A 23,171-nucleotide genomic window follows, 5' to 3' on the forward strand; every position below is an offset into this window, starting at 1 on the left:
CCTGGGTCTCCTGCACTGCAGGCAGATTCTTTACCATCAGAGCCACTGCTTTACATCTCTTAAAGTTTCATTTATTTTTCACATTTACCTGATCATTTGTGATCATTTCTTTTGTGATTCATTTATTTCTTTAAAAATATCATAGACATTTCATATTGTTTGATCATTTTAATATCTAAGGTCCTTGAATGAACCATTGTTACTTCTCCTGATTCTTTCTCATGGGTGTATTTTTCTTTGTATGTTTGATAACATTTGATTAAGATGCCCATATTTAATTTTTTGTAAATCTATGAGATTCTGGAGGCCTAAACTGAGGATGTATTCCTTTACTTTTTTTTTTTTTGACCACAGTATGTGGCACATGGGATCTTCCCTGATAAATGATCAGACCTGTGCCCCATGCACTGGGAGTTTGGAGTCTCAACTACTGGATCACCAGGGAAGCCCCTTAGGAAGTCTTCCTTTAGAGAAGATCTGCATTTGCTTCTGCTGTGAGTAAGGCATGGTGGGACTGGGAGACTGCCAAGAATACAGTTTTGGCGGGGTGGGGGGCGTGGGGGCTGGGGGTACACCATATGACTTGTGAGATCTTGGTTCCCTGACCAGGGATCAAACCTGGGTCCCTGGAAATACCACGTCCTAACCACTGGACTACCAGGGAATTCCTCCAACAATACATCAAAAATTAAGTCTTACCACTATACTGCAGAACTAGAGGTCTTCTAATTCCATTTTTCCTATAATCTTCAAGCTCAAATAAATTATATAACTCCCTTCCACTCTGCTCCTCCCAGTCAAATCCAAATTTCTTAGTGAAAGTAGTAGGTAAAGTGTTAGTCACTTAGTTTTGTCCAACTTTTTTTGACCCTGTGGACAGTAGCCCACGAAGCTACTCTGTTCATGAAATTCTCCAGGCAAGAATATTGGAGTGGGTTGCCATTCCCTTCTCCAGGGAATCTTCCCTACCCAGGGATTGAACCTCGGTCTTCCTTATTGCACTTAAATCAGGAGGCTACTTACTTGTTTCTCTCTGGCTTATTTTCCCGAGAACACTATTCTCCAGCTTTCTGGAACGATTTTCAGTTCAGTTCAGTTCAGTCGCTCAGTCGTGTCCAACTCTTTGCCACCCCATGAATCACAGCACGCCAGGCCTCCCTGTCCATCACCAACTCCCGGAGTTCACTCAAACTCATGTCCATAGAGTCGGTGATGCCATCCAGTCATCTCGTTCTCTGTCGTCCCCTTCTCCTCCTGCCCCCAATCCCTCCCAGCATCAGAATCTTTTCCAGTGAGTCAACTCGTCGCATGAGGTGGCCAAAGTATTGGAGTTTTAGCTTTAGCATCAGTCCTTCCAATGAACACCCAGGATTGATCTCCTTTAGAATGGACTGGTTGGATCTCCTTGCAGTCCAAGGGACTCTCAAGAGTCTTCTCCAACACCACAGTTCAAAAGCATCAATTCTTCGGTGATCAGCTTTCTTCACAGTCCAACTCTCACATCCATACATGACCACGGGAAAAACCATAGCCTTGACTAGAAGGACCTTTGGTGGCAAAGTAATGTCTCTGCTTTTTAATATACTATCTAGGTTGGTCATAACTTTCCTTCCAAGGAGTAAGCGTCTTTTAATTTCATGGCTGCAATCAGCAACCACAGTGATTTTGGAGCCCCTAAAAATAAAGTCTGACACTGTTTCCACTGTTTCCCCATCTATTTCCCATGAAGTGATGGGACCAGATGCCATGATCTTTGTTTTTGAATGTTGAGCTTCAAGCCAACCTTTTCACTCTCCTCTTTCACTTTCATCAAGAGGCTTTTGAGTTCCTCTTCACTTTCTGCCATTAAGGGTGGTGTCATCTGCATATCTGAAGTTATTGATATTTCTCCCGGCAATCTTGATTCCAGCTTGTGCTTCTTCCAGCCCAGCATTCCTCATGATGTACTCTGCATATAAGTTAAATAAGCAGGGTGACAATATACAACCTCGACATACTCCTTTTCCTATTTGGAACCAGTCTGTTGTTCCATGTCCAGTTCTATCTGTTGCTTCCTGACTTGCATACAGGTTTCTCAAGAGGCAGGTCAGGTGGTCTGGTATTCCCATCTCTTTCAGAATTTTCCACAGTTTATTGTGATCCAAACAGTCAAAGGCTTTGGCATAGTCAATGAAGCAGAAATAGATGTTTTTCTGGAACTCTCTTGCTTTCTCCATGATCCAGCGGATGTTGCCAATTTAATCTCTGGTGCCTCTGCCTTTTCTAAAACCTGCTTGAGCATCTGGGAGTTCACGGTTCACATACTGCTGAAGCCTGGCTTGGAGAATTTTGAGCATGACTTTACTAGCATGTGAGATGAGTGCAACTGTGCGGTAGTTTGAGCATTCTTTGGCATTGCCTTTCTTTGGGATTGGAATGAAGACTGACCTTTTCCAGTCCTGTGGCCACTGCTGAGTTTTCCAAATTTGCTGGAACAATTTTAAGTACTCTTAACGCACCTTTTTTGCCTACTGGCCTTTGCACACACAGTTCTGTCTAGAAGAAACAAAACTCTTCTTTACTCAGCTCTTCTTTGTTCTTAAGGATTGAGTACAAGGGTCACATCTTCCACATAACCTTGTCTAACATTATCTTTCCCTCCACTCCACCCTCTGGGTTAGGTTCCTCACCTGGGTGTGTGTGTGTGGGTCTACTTCTCCCTTATCATTTATTATTTCATATTGCAATCAACTGCTTGTCCTCAATAGATTATAAATTTGCTATATATTCTATATAAAGGGAGAAGATATGACTGATAGTATTTCTCAATAAATGTTTCTGAAAAGCACAAATTTATGATTTAAAGTAAATATATTAACTTGGTAAAAGCTCAACTTGAACTATAAGCATTCCGAGATTTATCCAAATTTCCTGAGGGTCTGATCTTAGACTCAAAGGTGGGATTAGTTCTCTTCACTGCCTGCCTCATGGCTACTTCAAGAGCAATCCTTATAACTCCTCTTTAAGGAGGGAGTAAGCCTACCCACCACCCCCCCACTCCTGAGTAATACTTGGTTTTATAGAAGTTAGCTGCCTAGTTAAGGTTAAACTGTAACTTTACTTTAGAATATAATTTACTTAGGTATAACTTTTGATCCTGTTGACTATGAATCTCAACAGGTGTACAAACATTTCAACGAGTAATATAGCAATTAGAGGAAAGTTTTCCTTGTTTTTTCATTTCTACCTGACCATATAACTTCTGTTTCAGTAAAAATGATGTCAGATTGTCAACAGAACTATAAATGAGAAGTACTGCAAATCAAGAAACAATGGCCAGGATGTACAAACTGTTTGTTTTTCAATATCACCCTTTCCCAACATAGTATCTCACACTATATAAAACTCTTCAAATTAGTTTTTTAACTTTCTTTTTACTGAATCATGTCATAATAGTAAAAAGTATAAGAATATACAAGAAGACTTTTAAGTACAGTTATAACTCTAAAGTCCATTTTCCTCTAAATTTATCCAGCTGTCTTGGTAAATTCTCAAGCCATGTAAAATGAAGATTCTATGTTAAAGGGTCAGTGCTTTTTAGTATGCAGGATGAGCATGTGCATACTGAAGTTCACCATTCAATCATTACATTTAATTACCAAAGGCTATGTACGTGAGGGAAAAGAGAAAGAGAAAAATTTTAGAATCTACTGAGAAACCAAAATTGCACACTGCTTCATGATCGACAGAAAATACTGGAGGACTGGCAGAATGAGATCTTTGAATAGTAGACTTTGTCTTGATTATAAATGTAATATATAATTGTCAAAAAAAGAAGAGATATTTTAGAAATGTATAATTTAGAAAGTAGAAGTCTCATAATCTTATCACTTCCACGTAACAGTTTAGTGGATATTTTCTAGACTTCATATGCATAGTGTATTGTATTATACGTTTGCTAATATTACATACAGAAATAAGATTATACTGAGTGGCAACTTTCCACTTAGGCATTATTTTGGATATCTTTCCACATCACTAAACACACAGCTACCTCAATCATTGTTATGGGCATAGCACTGCATTTTAGATACACTATAGTTTATCTAGTCAAGTCCTTATTGATGTTTGTTTGGGTTGCTTACAGTCTTTAGCCATTATAAAAAAATGCTGTAAAGAAATATTCATTTGTATGTGCACTTCTGTTGAATACATTCTTAGAAGAAATTTTTGAGTCATAGATTATACATATTGAAACTTAAGTGTTCGTTATTCAAACCTCTTTAAAGACACACCTTAAAACAACTCTGAAGGTTAAAGATTTTAAAGTTGCCTGCTTGGGGTAAAAAGAGGAAAGAAACCAAAGAAGCGTAAAGCATCATTAAAAGGAGCTTTTAAAAATGTTAGAAAATCCTTACATTAAAGTTGAATGAAAAACAGGCAAATATATAATTTCATATTCAAGATGATCACAGTTACATAAAATACTGTCTACTTTAAAAAGTGGTTTTCTAATTTTTCCAAATTAAAAAAATATTTTATTAGGAAAAAAACTCTCTCCCTTAATCTGAAGATTCACCATTAAAACTGTTTCACTTTCCATTACAGAAGGAATTTTGCTGTGTCTTCCTGAAGCCTTTTCTATATGCCCAATTCCAAAGCCCAATGTCTGCAAGATGATCTCCAGGATTATCAAAAACAAGAAAAAAAGTATTACAAGCAAAATGAATTTTATTTCATTTTTTCCCTCTAAAAATTACTTTAAGAAGAGTTAATCTACTATTTTCCTTTAAAGTACTCTATTAGGGACTTCCCTGGTGGTCCAGTGGTTAAGATTTTGCCTTCCAATACAGGGGGTGCAGGTTCAATCCCCAGTCAGGGAGCTAAGATCCCACATGCCCCATGGCCAAAATCCAAAAACAGAAAGTAGAAGCAATACTGTAACAAATTCAGTAAAGACTTAAAAAAAAAAGTACTCTATTAAATGAATGGCTCCAAGATCTGATCTATTTTCCTCTTTTATAAATTAATGTGATTCATTCTAACTCCAATTAATATTTCTATGTTGACAGAGCCAAAAGAGACATTTTAGAAAAGAGATTAAGCATTACTAAAAGTTCACTTTGCTTAATCATAATGGGGAATAAGGAACTGTGACCTGGATGTTATTCTAATTTTTTAACAGATGATTTCAGCATGATTGGGAAGAATGGATTATAAACCTAGACAAATGGATATAATTTCTCAATAAATTACATGAAGACTATATCCTTTTAGGATTATTCACAACATTGGGTGGGAAGATGCAAAGTTGCTCATAATAATCAGTTTATTAGTTTTCTCAGGGCTGCCAAATGAGGGTGTGTGTGTGTGTGTGTGTGTGTGTGTGTAAAAGCCAGGAATATGTGTGTGTGTGTGTGTGTGTGTGTAAAAGCCAGGAATCCTAACCACTAGGCAACCCAGGGAACTCCTTTTTTTTAAAAAAAATAAAAGCCACTATCAAAAGTTTAGAAAATAAAAACAAATAACACAGTGGTTGTGCTAGTGGTAAAGAATCTACCTTCCAATGCAGAAGAAGCAAGAGGCATGGGCTTGATCCCTGAGTTGGGAAGATTCCTGGAGTAGGAAAAGGCAGCACACTTCAATATTCTTGCCTGAGAAATCCCATGAACAGAGGAGCCTGGTGGGCTTCAGTCCATGGGGCCACAAAGAGTCAGACACAACTGAGCAACTAAGCACAGTGCCTTGTCAGCGAAAAAGAAATCCAAAATAAAACTGGTTATCTTTGAATATTCCTACCTTAGCTTTATAGGCTTCCCTGGTGGCTCAGAGGTTAAAGCGTCTGCCTCCAATGCAGGAGACCCAGTTTCGATCCCTGGGTTGGGAAGATCCCCTGGAGAAGGAAATGGCAACCCACTCTAGTATTCTTGCCTGGAGAATCCAATGGTCGGAGAAGCCTGGTAGGCTACAGTCCCACAGGGTCACAAAGAGTCGGACACGACTGAGCGACTTCACCTTAGCTTTACACCTCATTCTGACCAGTAAAAATGTCCTTAATTTCTATTCTAAACAATTTAAAAATGATTGTAGAACCAGAACTAAGTAACTAAGTAACCAGTAACTAAGTTATATGCCTTTCTTTTCCTACAATCTGTTACTAAGCAGTATACATATATTTTAGAAAATAAAGAAAAAAGAATCATATAAAATAAAATAAAAATTGCTCATAAATTCTATCATCTTATTATTTGCATACATACATATATATATAAAACCAGATTTTTCTTTACATACACACTACACATATCTTTTCTAATACCCACCAATTTTCCCATCTGCTTCTTCTCTCACCACAGTTTTGGGGCTTTCCTCCATAGAACATTTGTGTAAATTATGGAACAGAATGTACATACTATAGAAAAGAAAGTGGAGTCGCTCAGTCGTGTCCAACTCTTTGTGACCCTATGGACTGTTGCCCACCAGGCTCCTCTGTCCATGGGGATTCTCCAGGCAAGAATCACACGCTATAAATTTCATAAAACACTGAGGCACAGAGGTAGAAGAAACTGTGAGAGAATGTCATAACTTTTCATAACAAGGAATCAATAGAATATAGCCTAAAATGGAACCATGATTTAAGAAAACATGACCCCAACACCCTTTTTTAAAAACATTTTTGGGAAATTCCCTGTTGGTTCAGTGGTTAGGACTTGGCATTCACTGCCAAGGGCCTGGATTTGATCCCTGGTTGGGGAACCTTTAAGATCCCACAAGCTGTGTGGCCGAAAACAAACAAAAAACTGCAATACTATCACACCTAAAAAATTAACAATTCCTTAATACTATCAACTATTCTGTAAGCCTCCAAATTTCATTAATTGTTTAACATATTTTTTAGGATAATTAGTTTGTTTGAATTAGGAGCCAAACAAAGTCTACACATAGTCTTACGTTTTCCACAAGTCCTTTTTTAACCTTATTTGGGTCTTTTAGTAAATGACATTTACGAAAACTAAGTGATGAAGAAAAGCAATGTTCAGGTTAACCTCAGTTTCCTCTTTATGTCAATTTCAAGTAACATGACATCATATTTTTAAAAAATGGAGTAAATCATACTACAAGTTTAAAGTAAAATGTAATAAACACAATTTTACTGAAATTTATCACAAAGAGAAAATAAAGTGAACCTGAAGGAATTACTGAACTTCAATCATTTTCTTATTACAAAAGATTTTCCTAACAGACTTATTTCTATGGTTAAGAAAACAGATTATTAAGTAGATGAGTTTTGTTGTTCAAATGTTTCAATGTTAGACAACTTCTAATTGACTTCTTACTATAAAAGATAAAGTTAATATCTCTCCTACAATTTCTCCCATCTTTATTCCTTTACTTCCCAATTTTTAAATTATAAATTTATATGGATACTATTATTGATATATAACTTTACATTAGTTTTAGGTATACTACATAATGATGCTATATATATATACACACACATTGTGAAAGGATCCTGGCAATAAATCTTCTTAATATCAAACATAGTTAATTACAATTTTTTTCTTGTAATGAGAACTTATAAGATCTACTCTCTCAGCAACTTTAATGTATACAATACAATATTATTAACTATAGTTATCATGCTGAAGATTATATCTCCAGGACTTTAACTGGAATTTTGTACCTTTTTGATTGCCCATAAGACTATTAGAAAATGAAGTAACTAAAGACATTGAGAGGTATGATAAATGCAAGGGAATTTAGAGAATCGCAAGGTCACTTTTTGATTTGTAATGGGCTTTGAAAAGAAATGTGGGCTTCCCTGGTTGCTTGCCTAGAAAATCCCATCGAAAGAGAAGCCTAGTAGGCTACAGTCCATAGGGTCACAAAGAGTTGGACACAACTGAGCGACTTCACTTTCACTTTGAAAGGAAATGTAGAATTTAACACAAGTTATGGACGGAGGAGCCTAGTAGGCTGCAGTCCAGGGGTCACTAGGAGTCAGACATGACTGAGCGACTTCACTTTCACTTTTCACTTTCATGCACTGGAGAAGGAAATGGCAACCCACTCCGGGTATTCTTGCCTGGAGAATCCCAAGGACCGCAGAGCCTGGTGGGCTGACCTCTATGGGGTCGCACACAGTAGGACACGACTGAAGCGACTTAGCAGCAGCAGCAGCAGCATGGGGATAGTAACATGGCCAGAATATATAAAAAAGAAATGTGGGGATTCTGGGAAGTTGCCTTATAGGAATTATCAGAAATCTGTCTTCCCACCTAGACAACAATTTTATCAGTACAATCTGTCTGATAAAAGTATTTTGGAACTTGGGAGGCTATTGAAGGTTTGCAACTTCCAGGGGAAGCCATGGATCACTAATTACAGTTAATTCTAGTCAATTTCAAATTTTAGTTTAGCACAGGCTACCCATCTCCCATCCCCTAACCCCATGGCAGGCAGCCATGCATGTGGCTTATATGCAGCTTATATGCTCCTACTAGAAGCTAGGGTAGGCAATATGGACTCTGCCATCCAAATAACAGGGATCTGTATTCTGATCTTGGAAGTGCAGACACAGAGACCACTGTTGTAACCTCCCTCGTTTGCTGCAAGCCCTTCACCTTCTGGCTGAAGTGACTGCCAGGTGATTTAAAGGGTTGATGCCTTTTTCTTCCTCTTCATTTTCTCTTGTCTCCTTTTTGGAGTCAGATACCAAAGACTAGGACATTCAAAAGCAACTACATACACAGGGGAAATTAGAAGATTATTGTAAATGACCAAGGAAAGGCACAGGCTCAGAAAAGACTCAAAAAGACCTTAATTTTACAACTTAGGCTAATTCTCAGCACAGAGATAGCCCATAATAATTAAAAAAAAAAAAAAAGCATTACACCATACACAAAAATCAATTAAAAATGAATTAAAGACTTAAGCATAACTCCTGAAAAACAGTAAAACTACAAGAAGAAAACACAGAGGGTAAGCTCTCTTTCCAGGTTTTTTGGACTTGACACCAAAAGTACAAGCAACAAAAGCAAAAAAATAAAAAAGAGGACTACATCAAATTAAAAAGCTTCTGCACAGCAAAGGAAACCATCAATAAAATGAAAAAGCAACATCTGGAATGGGAGAAAATATTTACAAACCACATATATAGTAAGTGATTAACATCCACAGCATACAAGGAACTCATATAACTCAATAGCAAAAAACCATATTGTGCAATTTAAAAACGGGCAAAGAACCTGAACAGACATTTTCCAAAGAAAACACACAAGTGGCCCACAGGCACATGAAAAGGTGCTCAACATCACTAATCATAAGGGAACTACAAATCAAAACCACAATGAGGGACCTTCCTGGTTGGTTCAGTGGCTGGGATACCATGCTCCCAATGCAGGGGATCAGGGTTCGATCCCTGGGCAAGGAGCTAGATCCCACATGCCACAACTAACAGCTGGCATACAGAAACTGAGGATCACATGTGTTGCAACTAAGACCTGATGCAGCCAAATAAATGTTAATTTAAAAAAACCACAATGAGATGATAACTCATACCTGTTAGAATGCCTGTTACTAAAAAGATAAGAGATAACAAATGCTAGCAAGAATGTGGGGAAAAGGGAATTTCTGTATACTGTTGGTGGGAATGTAATTGGTACAGCAACTATGGAAAACAGTGTGGAGGTTTCTCAAGAAATTAGAAACAGCATTACCATATGATCCAGCAATCCCACCTCTGTGTATAAATACAAAGGAAACAAAACCACTATTGCAAAAAGATATCTGTATTAAACTGCACCATTTTTCACAATAGCCAAAGTATGGAAACAATCTAAGTATCCATCAATGGGTAAATGGATCAAGGAAAAAATATTACTCAGTCTTAAAAAAAGGAAAGAAATCCAGTCACTGTGACAACATGAATCAATCTGGAGGGCATTATGCCCCAGAGATATTTCACCTGGAAGTGAGATAAGCCAGAGAGAAAGACAAACACCACATGGTATCACTGACATGTAAAATTAAAAACAAACAAACAAACTGAGCTCCTAGAAACAGAGAGTAGAAAAGTGGTTGCCAGGGATTGGGAAGTAGGAGGAAACAGGGAAAGGTTAGTAAAAGGGTGCAAACTTTCAGTTACACAATGAATAAGGTTCTGATGTATTATGGTGACTATATTGACAACACTATATTGCTATCTACTTTTTCTTAAAGTACACTTGATTTACAATTTTGTGTTAGTTTCAGATATATAACAAAGTGATTTGGTTAGATAGATATAGATATTTCCTTTTTTCTGATTCTTTTCCATTATAGGTTATTACAAGATACTGTATATAGTTCCCTGTGCTATACAGTAAATTCTTATTTATTTTATATATGGTGATGTGTATCTGATGTCACTGTACTGTAAAACAAAAATTTGCTAAGAGAATAATTGTTCTCTCATACACACACACAAAAGTAAATATACATCAAGTGATGGGTGTGTTAATTAATGTGATGGGGTAATCTTATTGCAATGTATACATATACTAAATCATGTTGTATACTTAATTTCACAATTTTTTCAGTTATACATAAATAAATCTGAAAAAACAAAACCCAGCAAACTGGGGAAGGGGCATAATCTGATTTCCAGAGTTACCTATCATTACACTCAAATGTCCAATTTTCAGTCAAAAAATCATAAGACATACAAAGAAATAGTTCAGTATCACTCAAAGGAAAAAAAAAATAAACCAATAGAAACTGTTCCAGAAAGACCAGATGACAGACCTAGTAAACAATACTTTAAAACGAAAGATCCTCAAATAACTAAAGGAAGATGTGTAGAAAGTCAGGAAAATAATGTATGAAAAAAATGGAAATATCAGTAAAGAGACAGGAAAACCTAAAAATAAATCAAAAAGGAATTCTAGAGCTAAAAGTATAATAACTGAAATAAAAATTTACTAGAGGGATTCAAAGGAAGATTTGAGCAGGCAGAAGAACTAACACACCTGGAGATATGACAAACTGAAATTATTGAGTCTGAGGAACAGAAAGAAAAAACATTGAAGAATAATGAACATATCCCAGGGAACTGTGGGATATCAACAAAAGTGAACCAACATACACACTTTGGGTATACAAGAAGAAGAGAGCAAAAGGGGTAGAGAGATTATTTGAAGAAATAATGGTCTAAAATTTCCCAAGTTTGATAAAAAGTTTGATGCATTTAAACATCCAGAAGCTGAATAAACTCCAAATAGAATGACCTCAAACATATGCACACTGAGGCACATTAAAATCAAATGGTTGAAAGTCAAAGACAGAGAATCTTGAACGCAACAGAAGAGAAGCCACTTGTCCCATACAAGAGAGCCTCAATAAGATTATCAACAGATTTCTCATCAGAAACTTCAGAGACCAGAAGGCAATGGGCTAATATATTCAAAATTCTAAAAGGGGCGGGGGGAAACACTTGTCAACCAAAAATTCTCTATCCAGCAAAATTATCTTTCAAAAAATGAAGGAGAAAGTAAGAAATTTCCAGATAAACAAAAGCTCAGGGAGTCCCTTACCACTAGGTCTCCCCTGCAAGAAATACTAAAGGGTACCCTACAGGTAGAAATGAAAGGACACTGGACAGTAACTCAAAGCAGAATGAAATAAAGATGTCAGTAAACACATGGACAATTACAAAAGCTAGTATTATAGTAAAAATGATTTGCAATTCCACTTTTTGTTTTCTACATGATTTAAGAGACTAATACATTTTAAAACATTAGTGTAAAAGTGAGTACTGGTGTAACTTTGGTTTGTTATTCTATATTCTATTTTGTACATAGTCCAAAATCACTGCGGATGCTGATTGCAGCCATGAAATTAAAAGACACTTACTCCTTGGAAGGAAAGTTATGACCAATCTAGATAGTATATTAAAAAGCAGAGACATTATTTTGCCAACAAAGGTCCGTCTAGTCAAGGCTATGGTTTTTCCAGTGGTCATTTATGGATGTGAGAGTTGGACTGTGAAGAAAGCTGATCGCCGAAGAATTGATGCTTTTGAACTGTAGTGTTGGAGAAGACTCTTGAGAGTCCCTTGGACTTCAAGGAGATCCAACTGGTTCATTCTAAAGGAGATCAATCCTGGGTGTTCATTGGAGGGACTGATGTTGAAGCTGAAACTCCAATACTCCGGCCACCTCATGCGACGAGTTGACTCACTGGAAAAGACTCTGATGTTGGGAAAGATTGGGGGCGGGAGGAAAAGGGGACGACAGAGAGTGAAATGGCTGGATGGCATCACTGACTCGATGGACATGAGTTTGAGTGAACTCCGGGAGTTGGTGATGGACAGGGAGGCCTGGCGTGCTGTGATTCATGGGGTGGCAAAGAGTCAGACACGACTGAGCGACTGAACTGAACTGAACTGAATGCAGCGTAATTAGTTTAAGGGCATAAAATATATAAAGATGTAATTTTGTAACATCAATAACTAAAAGAAGTGGGGTGGAGCTGTACAGAAGCAGTTTTTGTGTGCTATTTAAGTTGGTATAAATTCAACTTAAAATGTTTAACATTAGGATGTTAAATGTAATCCCCATGGTAACAACACAGAAAACAGTTACAGAATATATAGAAAAGGAAATGAGAATTGAAACATGTCAGTATATATATGCTCAATTTGAACATAAATTTCACAATTTATTGTTCTAGTTTAACTTTGACTCCCATAAAGAGAGGATAATATTTGCTGTGCAGGATCAAGCAAGAGAAAGTGCAAACTTTTTTGAAAACTCTATTGCTATACTAATAAAATATGAAGAGGGAGACAAAAGAGATGAAATGGCTCACATCAAGTTTATAGAAACAGTGGTAAAGAGCCAAAAGTCCAAATTTAAGTGGATGGCTTTTGTCTTAACGTCAATACCAGAAATGTTAAAACAGCACGCATTTGGGTATTGGGGAGCATATACAGAGGCAGGCACTCAGTGAAACAGCTTAAATTATATTTTCCTACTGTTAAAATAGGACTTTGGTCTCCCAGTTTATTACCTTTTAAACCAATAGTAAATAATCCTTTGGGATCACTTAACTAGATATTAAAAAAGAAAAAGAGCAAAACAAAAGTTCTTTTTTTTGGGTAACAGCCTATGTTAAAACCATAAAAGCTGACAAACGAGTCTTTCTGATACACTTGCCCTATTCACAATGGCAATACTAGTGACAAGAGATTTATTGTTCATTTTGTGCAATCAGGAAACTAAAAGACCAGGCTGTGACCTAAATTTTAAATTACACTTTTAATCTTTTGATTGTAATAAAATGTTTTTGGACTGAGCAACTTTCAAAGAGGAGCAATTTTCTCCACCTATAGCCATTCAGCAATTTTCTCCACCTATAGCCATTCATCCACAAGTTGTGTACGAACTTATTGCAACTGATTTTGTTTTTAACTTATAGATTGTTCACTGACATTTTTTTTTAACTAGCTTTAAAAAAATTGTCACTTCCAATCTCCCATTGCTAATAAATTATAATGAGTAAATTAATGAAGGATCATTAGTAAGTTTGAAAAGATAAGCATTAACATATTTTAGATTTATAATTTAAAATGAAAAGTTTTATTCAGTTTATCATTTTTCTATAAGTATGAATGGTGACATTGTTTGAAAGAACATAATTGGTAAAAGTACAAGAATATTGTTAGCGGCACTATTCATAATGGACTCCTGAGTGTCCATTTACTAGTAGAATGGCCATATATTCATATAATGAAATACTACACTGTAATGAAATGAATTAAATTATATTCAACAATATGGATGGATTTCAAACAAACTGAACAAAATAATACATGACAGTATTAACCCAAAAACATACAGTTTAAAAAACAAGCAAGACTGAAATATATTGTTTAGGGATTTATACATGTTAAAACTATAGGGAGGTAGGGCAGCATGTGATTAGGGAAGGGCACAAGATGATGCTTCTAGCATGCTGACAATGTTCTATTGCTGGTGGTTACATGAGTGTTTGCTTTTGAGGACTTCCCTGGTGGTTCAGTGGCTAAGACACCATGCTCCCGTTACAGGGAATGCAGGTTTAATCCCTCCTCAGGGAACTAGATCCCATGTCTCAACCAAGAGTTCACATGCTGCAACTAAAGTCTCCACATGTTGCAATTAAGACAGCCACATGAGTATTTAAAACTACTTGTTAAATTCTACATATGTGTTTTAAACACTTTTTTGGATATGTTGTATTTTATAATTTTTGAAAAGTTAAACAATAAAACACACAACTGAATGTCCAGCTCTGGTACTTTAAAACATCTGAGTTCATTTAAAGGAAATTGGATGCATTTAAATTTCTGTGGTTATTCCAGTTATGGATCACTGAAATTATTACAAACATGCAACTGATGTTCTTTTTTCCTAGAAACTGTCTCTCTTCACTGACTAACTTGCTCATCTTCAGAATTCAGATTAAGACTTATCACCTCCCAGAAGTCTTCTCCAGTATCTTTTCTCTTTCCCTCTCCCACCTATTATTTTCCGCACCTATCCAAGTTAGGTATCTTTCTTCTCTGTTCCCTCAGTGCTCAGAACATAGTATGCATATCTCACGGTAGTGCAACAGTCTCCTAACTTCTCCAGCCACTCTCAGGTCATAGACTATAAATAATCTCAAAAGTTGGGACTATTGTTTTTGTTCTCTTCTAATATTCAGCACTTGACGTATACGAGATATTCAGTAGACTTTTTGTGACTAAACGAATGAATGAAAATATATTTCCAGGGGACTTCCTTGGTGGTTCAGTGGTTCAGTGCAAGGCAAGGGATGCCAGTTTGATCCCTGGCCAGGAAGATTCCACATGCCCCAGGGCAACTAAGCCTGTGCATCACAACTACTGAAGCCTGCATGCCTAGAGGCCTTGTTCAGCAAGAAAAGAAGCCACCACAATAAGACTGCACACTGCAACTAGACAGTAACCCCTAACCCTTCCTTCCACCCTCTCTCTGTAACCAGAGAAAGCCCACATGCAGCAGCAAAGACATAGCACAACCAAAAGGAAATAAATAAAAATTTAAAAAAGAAAACACATTTTCATAATATCAGTGAACAATACTGTCAATTTTTACTCCAGTGACATGAGAAATATAGTGAAAAGCTTTTATGTTACACTGCATAGTTGTTGTTCAGTCACTGAGTCACGTCCGACTCTGCGACACCATGGGCTGCAGCACACCAGGTCTCCCTGTCCCTCACCATCTCCCGGAGCTTGCCCAAGTTCAAGTCCACTGAATCAGTGATGCCATCCAACCATCTCATCCTCTGTCGCCTTCTTTTCCCTCTGCCTTCAGTACTTCCCAGCATCAGGATCTTTTCCAATGAGTCCATTCTTCGAATCAGGGAGCCAAATTACTGGAGCTTCAGCTTTATCATCAGTTCTTCCAATGAGTATTCAGGGTTGATTTCCTTTAGGACCGACTGGTTTGATCTCCTTGCAGTCCAAGGGACTCTCAAGAGTCTTCTTTGGCACCACAGTTTGAAAACATCAATTCTTTGGTGCTCTGCCTTCTTTATGGTTCAACTTTCACATCTATACATGACTACCAGAAAGACCATATAGCCTTGACTATATGGATCTTTGTTGGCAAAGTGATGTCTTTGCTTTTTAATATACTGTCTAGATTTGCCATAGCTTTCCTTCCAAGAAGCAACTGGCTTCTAATTTCACGGCTGCTATCACCATTGCAGTTGATTTTAGAGTGCATATAAGTACTCAATAAATGGCATTATTAAGATAAGTTTTGCAAGGAAGGGAAGAGGGTTAAAAAACACTGCTGCTGCTGCTGCAAAGTCGCTTCAGTCGGGTCCAACTCTGTGCAAACCCATAGACGGCAGCCGACCAGGCTCCGCCATCCCTGGGACTCTCCAGGCAAGAACACTGGAGTGGGTTGCCATTTCCTTCTCCAATGTGTGACAGTGAAAGGTGAAAGTGAAGTCGCTCAGTCGTGTCCGACTCCTAGCGACCCAATGGACTGCAGCCCACCAGGCTCCTCTGTCCATGCAATTTTCTAGGCAAGAGGACTGGAGCAGCTTGCCATTGCCTTCTCCGTAAAACACTATCCAAATTTAAAAGCTTATGACCAAAAGTCAAAAGCATTAGTAGGTTCATGCTTCTTATAGGTGACTTAGTTATAAAGATTTTCATAAAGGAGAAATTTTAAATATACTACCAATTTAATTAAAGCATTAGCTGTCCATGAGTCAATATTAGTATCTATAAAAAAACTTTTCACAAAGGCGATAATGACAAACAGGATCTTGATTTCAACAGGAAATAAACCTATTTTATTGTGATCACGCAGGTACTCAAGTTTAATTTTCTCAGTTAAGTTTAGTGCTCTTGAACCGAGGAAATATCTAATTTTAAATGTATTTGAAAGGTTAGACTCTTCAACATGTATTTAAATTTCCTGATTATTTCACAAGACAATGAAGCTTAATATTTTAAACCAGTCTATGGCAGCTAGTCCTCAGAAAAATTTTGAGAAAGTATGACAGTAATATTTCACAAGCATTTGACTATAAGACCTACTATAATTTCTTTCTAGGCCTACAGTTTGTGAAATATTAGTCTCATTATGTTATTTTCTTACAGCTTTTTAAAATATAATCTAAAAAAATTATAGCATTAGGATGTACACAGAAAATTTAATGGAAATCTTCAGCAAAAGTTAACTTTGGGATGCAAAGGTTAACATTTAAGAATTTTTTTTTTGACATATCACAAACAAATGATGTAAAAACATGAAATTACACATATACCAAAACATATACTCAAAACATACCAAAGAAAATAGAGCAAAAATATTCTCCAACTAGACACAAAAATGAAATGGATGTTGCTGTTTCATTAGGCTGATTCCCTTTTACTTAAAGGAAAGAGTCTACAAGTCTTGCCTGGCACTCAAAATCATTTCTACTCTGATCTGAGTCTAATTTGTCGATTTTGAGAAAACAATGAGATCACTGTTTTCTAAGAATACCACCTGCTTCAGTCATGCTGTTTTGGGTTGTTGTTTTAGCAGCTAAGTTGTGTCTGACTCTTTTACAACCCCATATACTGTAGTCCGCCAGGCTCCTCTGTCCATAGCACTTTCCTGGCAAGAATACTGGAGTGGGTTGCCATTTCCTTCTCCAGGGGATCTTCCTGACTCAGGGATTGAATCCGTGTCTCCTGCATTGCAGGCAGATTCTTTACCACTGAGTCACCACGGAAGTCCATATTTTAATCATAAAGAAAGAAAGAAAGAAAGTGAAGTCACTCAGTCATGTCCAACTCTTTGCGATCCCATAGACTGTAGTCTACCAGGCTTCTCTGTCCATGGGATTTTTCCAGGCAACAGTACTGGAGTGGGTTGCCATTTCCTTCTTCAGGGGATCTTCCTGACCCAGGGAGGGAACCCAGGTCTCCAGCATTGCAGGGAGATGCTTTACCCTCTGAGCCACCAGGGAAGCCCATTTTAATCATACTGGTACTCAATTATCTCCCAAATTCATCAAGCTCAAGATATCATTGCTAACTCATCCAGAAGTTGATGAGTTCTGTTCTGTCCACTTATGTAAATCTATGGGATTCCCCGATAGAAAGATCTGCCTGCAATGCAGGAGACATAGGAGTCTGGGTTTGATCCCTGAGTTGGGAAGATCCCCTAGAGAAGGAAAGGGACTTTTTTAGGCACTATTCTTGCCTAAAAAATCCCATGGACAGAGGAACCTGGCAGGTTACAGTCCAATGGGTCTCAAAGAGTCAGACAATTAAGCATACAAATGTAACACCCATTCTTTAAAGGTCCAGCTAATTTCACTGCCTTTTGTTCTTCCCCAAATTATTCCAACCTATGATGATCCTTCCTTTCTCCAATTTCCTCTGCACTTACTGTTCTAACATGGAAAAACTTGGTGTTTTTAAATTGTTGTTTTCTTTAAAAATCTTTTGAATTGTGAAATACAATGCACACAGAACAGAGTACACAAAGGTGAAATGCTCAATGATTTATCCCTAGGTGAATATCTATGAAATTTTCTCCAAGTAGAGAAACAGAAAACTATTAGAAAAGCCCTTTCAAGCTCTTTTCTAATCACTAACACTCCTTCCTCCTCTAATTCTCACAAAAAGGTAACCACTACCCTAACAAATATGGTAATCCCCTTTTCTGTATAATTTTACCACCTAAATAGGCAACCCCAAGCACTATAGCTTAGTTTTTTGAAATTTATATACATATAATCATACAATATGTATTCTTTTGTGTCTGGCTTCCTTTACTGAACATTATATGAAAATCATACATGTTTTGTAAGAATGTTCATTTTCATTCTTTATATAAAATATATTTATACTCATTTAAGTAAATGAATGATTCATTTTTATCCATTCTGCAGATGTTAGAGCTTTGGCTAACTTAATTTTTAAAAAGATACAGATCATGTTTCCCCAGCTAGAATGCATGTTTCTTGAGGACAGTGACAATATATTATATTATTTTATATTTACCTTACTATCTGTATAATGCTATGCCATGCTTAATTGCTCAGTCGTGTCTGACTCTCTGTGACCCCATGGACTGTAGCCCACCAAGTTCCTCTGTCCATGGGATTTTCCAGGCAAAAATACTGTAGTGGGTTGCCATTTCCTGCTCCAGAGGATATTCCCAACCCAGGGATCAAACCGCGCCTCCTGTACTGGCAGGCAGATTCTTTACCACTAGCACCACCTGGGAAGCCCTGCTAGTGCTTATAATCCTAAGCACATTAAATGTTGATTAAATAAATCAACAAGTGGTTTGAGAGATAAGAAAACAAATTGAGCTGGAAATCAACTATTTTTAGAGCTAGTTATGCTACTGGCATTTTGGAATAACTATTACAACTTTAATAAATCAGAAAGTTTGACTTCTATTTTTGTATGCCTGAGGATTTATCTTTTCTCATTCTTTTTGAGTCAACTGAAAGCTAAAAATTTATCAACTATCCACCAAAATAAAATTAGAACAATTCAAAATGTGGATATTATCTACCCATCTTTGTACAGTGTTTTACCAGTATATCGAACACCTACTATGATCATCTCTGTCAACAAGCTTCTTTATTTTTTATCCTATTTCCTTAAGTTTATATTAACTATTATAAACTCAGAAACACAAGTTTCTGTGTCCAAAAGACAAGTCCAAAGTAAGTTTCGCTACAGAACCAAAGCAAAAATTCTAGTATCTAGGTTCAGCAAGGAATTAATCATTCCTATTCAAAACTAAACCAAACAAAACAGCTTTTTAGATCTAATATGTTCTTCTTTTACAGTCAGTGAATGTTTCTGAGGCACTATGTAAACATCTCAAAATCTTTATATCACCTAATCTTCAGACCTACTCTGACTTTGTCTTAGGGAGTCAGTTTTGCTTTTTCATTTATTTAACTTTTATAAAACTAGAGCCTCACCAACCTTCTCAGAAAACAGGAAAATATACTTCCAGGCAAGATTTTCTGGTATATTTGTGTCTTGGCCAAGTACACATAGGCATGTCTCTAGTATTAGTTTTAACAATACACAGGCTATAATGTCTATAATGTCTTGTAATCTTGTTCAAGTTGGTAATTTGACATGACAAAAAACAGAAGATGGAAAAGTGATAGAGAAAAAAAATAAAATAGCATAATACAAAGTAAAACAAGGGTATTCTCAAGTTGAGGAGTCAGTGTAGTAAAGAAGAGATATTACTAGATGCACGTAGCCAATTCATTTCTATCTAAGGACAATTATCAAAGCCACATTTAGTATTTTTTTATTATAAAGTAACAATTAAACTTGATGTTTTCAAAACTGAGGGCAATAATAAATATGCCTTTTTTGTATTTACCAAAGTCTTCTTGAAAAGGAAGTAGAAATACTACTTCTTGAAAAGCTAGTATTGTTTAAAATATTACTTACATATCTTTATAACCTCTTCATAAGGGAGGAAAGTGAAGGGAAAACACAATAAAACTGTTAAATTACAAATGAAAGATAATGTTTACTACTAGTAGAAAAATGAAAAAAATATTTGATTATATCACAAGACTTGCTATCTCAAACTAATCTCATTATAAAATAAATGTTCTATTAATAAGGGAAAAATTAGAAAAAAAGAGAAAGCTGCAATTAATTTTAAAATATTTTATAAAATAATCCTCATCAATTGTTGATTTTTAACTTCTGAAGATCCACAGAATGGAAGTTATTCTTACTGTATTATGAGAAACCTACCCACTATTTATGTTTGTAAGCAGCTAACCACATATGTTCCTTGTCTTTTCATTTAAAAGCCTTTTCTCCCTAAAGCTCAAGAAGACTTCAGTGTGTGTGGGTCCTCTTTCTTAGTTTAGTAAGAGGTCATTTCACCATCAATCTCACTTGGGAAACTACAAACACTTTACACTGTGTTGTATCTTCTAAAATTTTGGAGTAATTCTGTAATTACACTTCAAGTGATTATACTTCTGGATCTTACCTCCAAGTATCAGCCATCCTCCCAGACTTTCCCATGCCCCAGATGGCTGAAGCACAATTCTAAGGCCAGTTTAGCATTAATGAAAATATTTTATCAGATACTTCTTAAAAACATTCCAATATTGAAGTCTTTGAGACAGCCAAGCAAACCGAACTGCATTACCTCTTTATCTTTTAGTCCCAGGAGCAATACTTCCTCCATAAGGGTGAGGCGGATATCCTTAGAGTCTCCAGTGTCCTCACTGTCTTGACTTCGGTCTTGATTCATGTTTTCCTCACTTTCTACCTTCTTTTCAGAATTCTTCCCGACTTCAGTACGACGGGCCCGGTGAGTTAAGGTGGTCATTCTCACCTGTTTCTGGAGAGGGTGATGAAAAAATATATGTATGCTTGTGTAAATAAACATCTAGATATTAATGCATGCATACTAAAAATGTATACAGATAAGAAATATTTCTAAACTTAAATGAGAAAGGAAGCAAGGAATAACAACCAGAAAAAATTAAGTAGATAACACAGTATCTTTTCCAAAGTACAACAAGTTGAATTGCACTGGAAGCACTGTCAAGAAATCAAATCAGTAATTCTAAAGACCAGGAGAAATGATATTGTTTTTTAAGCCTGCTGATTTCTTGTGCATAACCTATAACCTAGGAGGGAATGTCCATTATTGTGATTCCTTTCACAAAATAGATTCTCCACAAGTTAAATAATATGGAACAGCAAAAAAAAAGTGAGCATCCGGCTCCAAAGAGCATACAGTAATTTATATATAATTTCTAAAAATATTCAATGATGCATTATAAAACACAAAAATTAGTAAAAAAAAAAAAATAATAATTAAGAAAAACTAAATAGAAATACATGTTCTAATACTTCCTTCCCAAACCCAAATGACTCATTTCATGCAACCACTTTTGGAGATCATAAGTCTAGAGAATAACACTCAGAATATCATGTACAGCATTTCCATATAGCTAAAAACTTTCATCTCTAGTCCTAGGCTAATCATCTTGCAAATACATAAACAGGTGACAACAAAAAGTACTGGCAAAAGAATGTTAAAAGATTATCAAATTCTTTCTCAATTACCAAAAAAATCAGCCTATTTATATCATGTACTACAGGTTTTTGGTTTTTCTTTTGCCTTTTCATACTGTTCATGGAGTTCATTTTGCCACCTGATATGAAGAGCTGACTCACTGGAAAAGACCCTGATGGTGGGAAAGATTGAGGGCAAGAGGAGAAGGGGCCACAGAGAATGAGATAGTTGGATGGCAACACTGACTCGACATGAGTTTGAGCAAACTCCAGGAGATGGTGAAGGGCAGGGAAGTGTGGTGTGGTACAGTTCATGGGATCGCAGAGTTGGACATGACTGAGCGACTGAACAACAACAGCCATTTAAAAAATCTACAGTCAAGAAAAATTGCACTATGTGTGATAAAGCTTAAAGTTAGCATACTTTACATAAACCTAAATGCCATTTCTTAAGGTGAAGTACAATTAAGTATTTTAAATCAGCAATTATTGAAAATAGCTTTTTCAAGGTCAAAAGAGCACATTCAAGAGCCTCTGTGACTGGATCTCATTCTGTCTTCTAGCAATATTTCCCATTACTCCAAATTATGTAGTTAAGCCATTTCACAAACATGTCATGCCTTTGTTTGTAGAGGATGGAGTTCTCTCTCCCTTCCCTCCCTGTCTAAATTCTACTCATTCTTTGTAGTCTTACTGAGCACCCACTCTAAAACCTTCAGGGAATCTGCTTTTCCATTACGCCGTGTCCCATGGCTAGGTCTCTCAGCTGTACTTTCAAACAACTTTATTTATACTTACTTCCTTTAAAGTATTTATTATAGTCTTTCTTTTGGTATGGCTGTCTCTCAACTGTAAACTTCTTGAGGGCAGGGATATTGCCTTCTTGGGTTTTTATATTCTCCATAGCAACTAGCACAAATGTCTTTAACGTTGTAACTGCTCGACAAATATATACTGATTAAAATGAATACTCAGAAATGCATGAGAACATTTAAAACATAAATATAAATAAAGTGACTTACAAAAGATTCTTTGTTCAAGGCTGTATTTCAAATAATTCTTGGTGGGAGGCAGGAGTAAGAGTGAAAAAAGAAGAGAACCATGAAATAAATGCTTATGGACACTAACCCTATCTGGCACTGTGGATAGGGCTTATTTTCTAATCCAATCCAAGAAACTTAGTATCTTCAGGGCAAAAAAAAAAAAAAAAGAGTGGGGATTTTATTCGAAGAATTAATCATCCCTAGACATTTACTAGTTAAAAAGCATATTAAAAAACAAAAAAACCGATGGCCCCAAAATTAGATATAAACCTCCTCTCCATAAAGTAAAATATTTGGAGGGATTTTTTTGGACGTTAGATGTATTTCCCCCCTTGCTTACCTGACGTTACTCCTGGGTTACAGCCAAACGCAGGTTGCAGCTTGTGCTCTATTTTATGGGGACATTTGTCCCCACCCCCACCCCCTACCCCCGTCCTGCAAGGTGAAAAACTTCTCAGCCACGCAGAGAGAACAAACTTCCTGATCCTTCGATGCAGAGAAGGAATAACACATCAGCTTCCTCAGGATCACTAGGCAACCTACCTTGGTGCTTC

The 23,171-nt window shown here is 36.6% G+C and overlaps 1 protein-coding gene across 2 annotated transcripts in view; it reads right to left on the reverse strand.

The window, feature by feature from the left end:
- GOLPH3L (golgi phosphoprotein 3 like) overlaps positions 1-23,105 on the reverse strand; it is a 49,440-nt gene extending 26,335 nt beyond the window's left edge. Inside the window, exons 1-2 of one of the 2 annotated variants that reach the window (XM_055402106.2) lie at positions 22,958-23,105; positions 20,697-20,891 (exon numbers count right to left, since the gene is read on the reverse strand). In XM_055402106.2, coding sequence (XP_055258081.1) covers positions 20,697-20,879 — 183 coding nt within the window. In that variant the 5' untranslated portion in view covers positions 20,880-20,891; positions 22,958-23,105. Of the gene's footprint in view, positions 1-20,696; positions 20,892-22,596; positions 22,618-22,957 lie in introns of those variants that run through there. The other variant, XM_055402107.2, reaches the window with a different exon arrangement.
- Between the last annotated feature and the right edge of the window lie 66 nt (positions 23,106-23,171).

Source organism: Moschus berezovskii, chromosome 4 (genome assembly GCF_049115385.1).
Source record: "Moschus berezovskii isolate FMDL1 chromosome 4, NW_MosBer_1.0, whole genome shotgun sequence".
NCBI lineage: Eukaryota > Metazoa > Chordata > Mammalia > Artiodactyla > Moschidae > Moschus > Moschus berezovskii.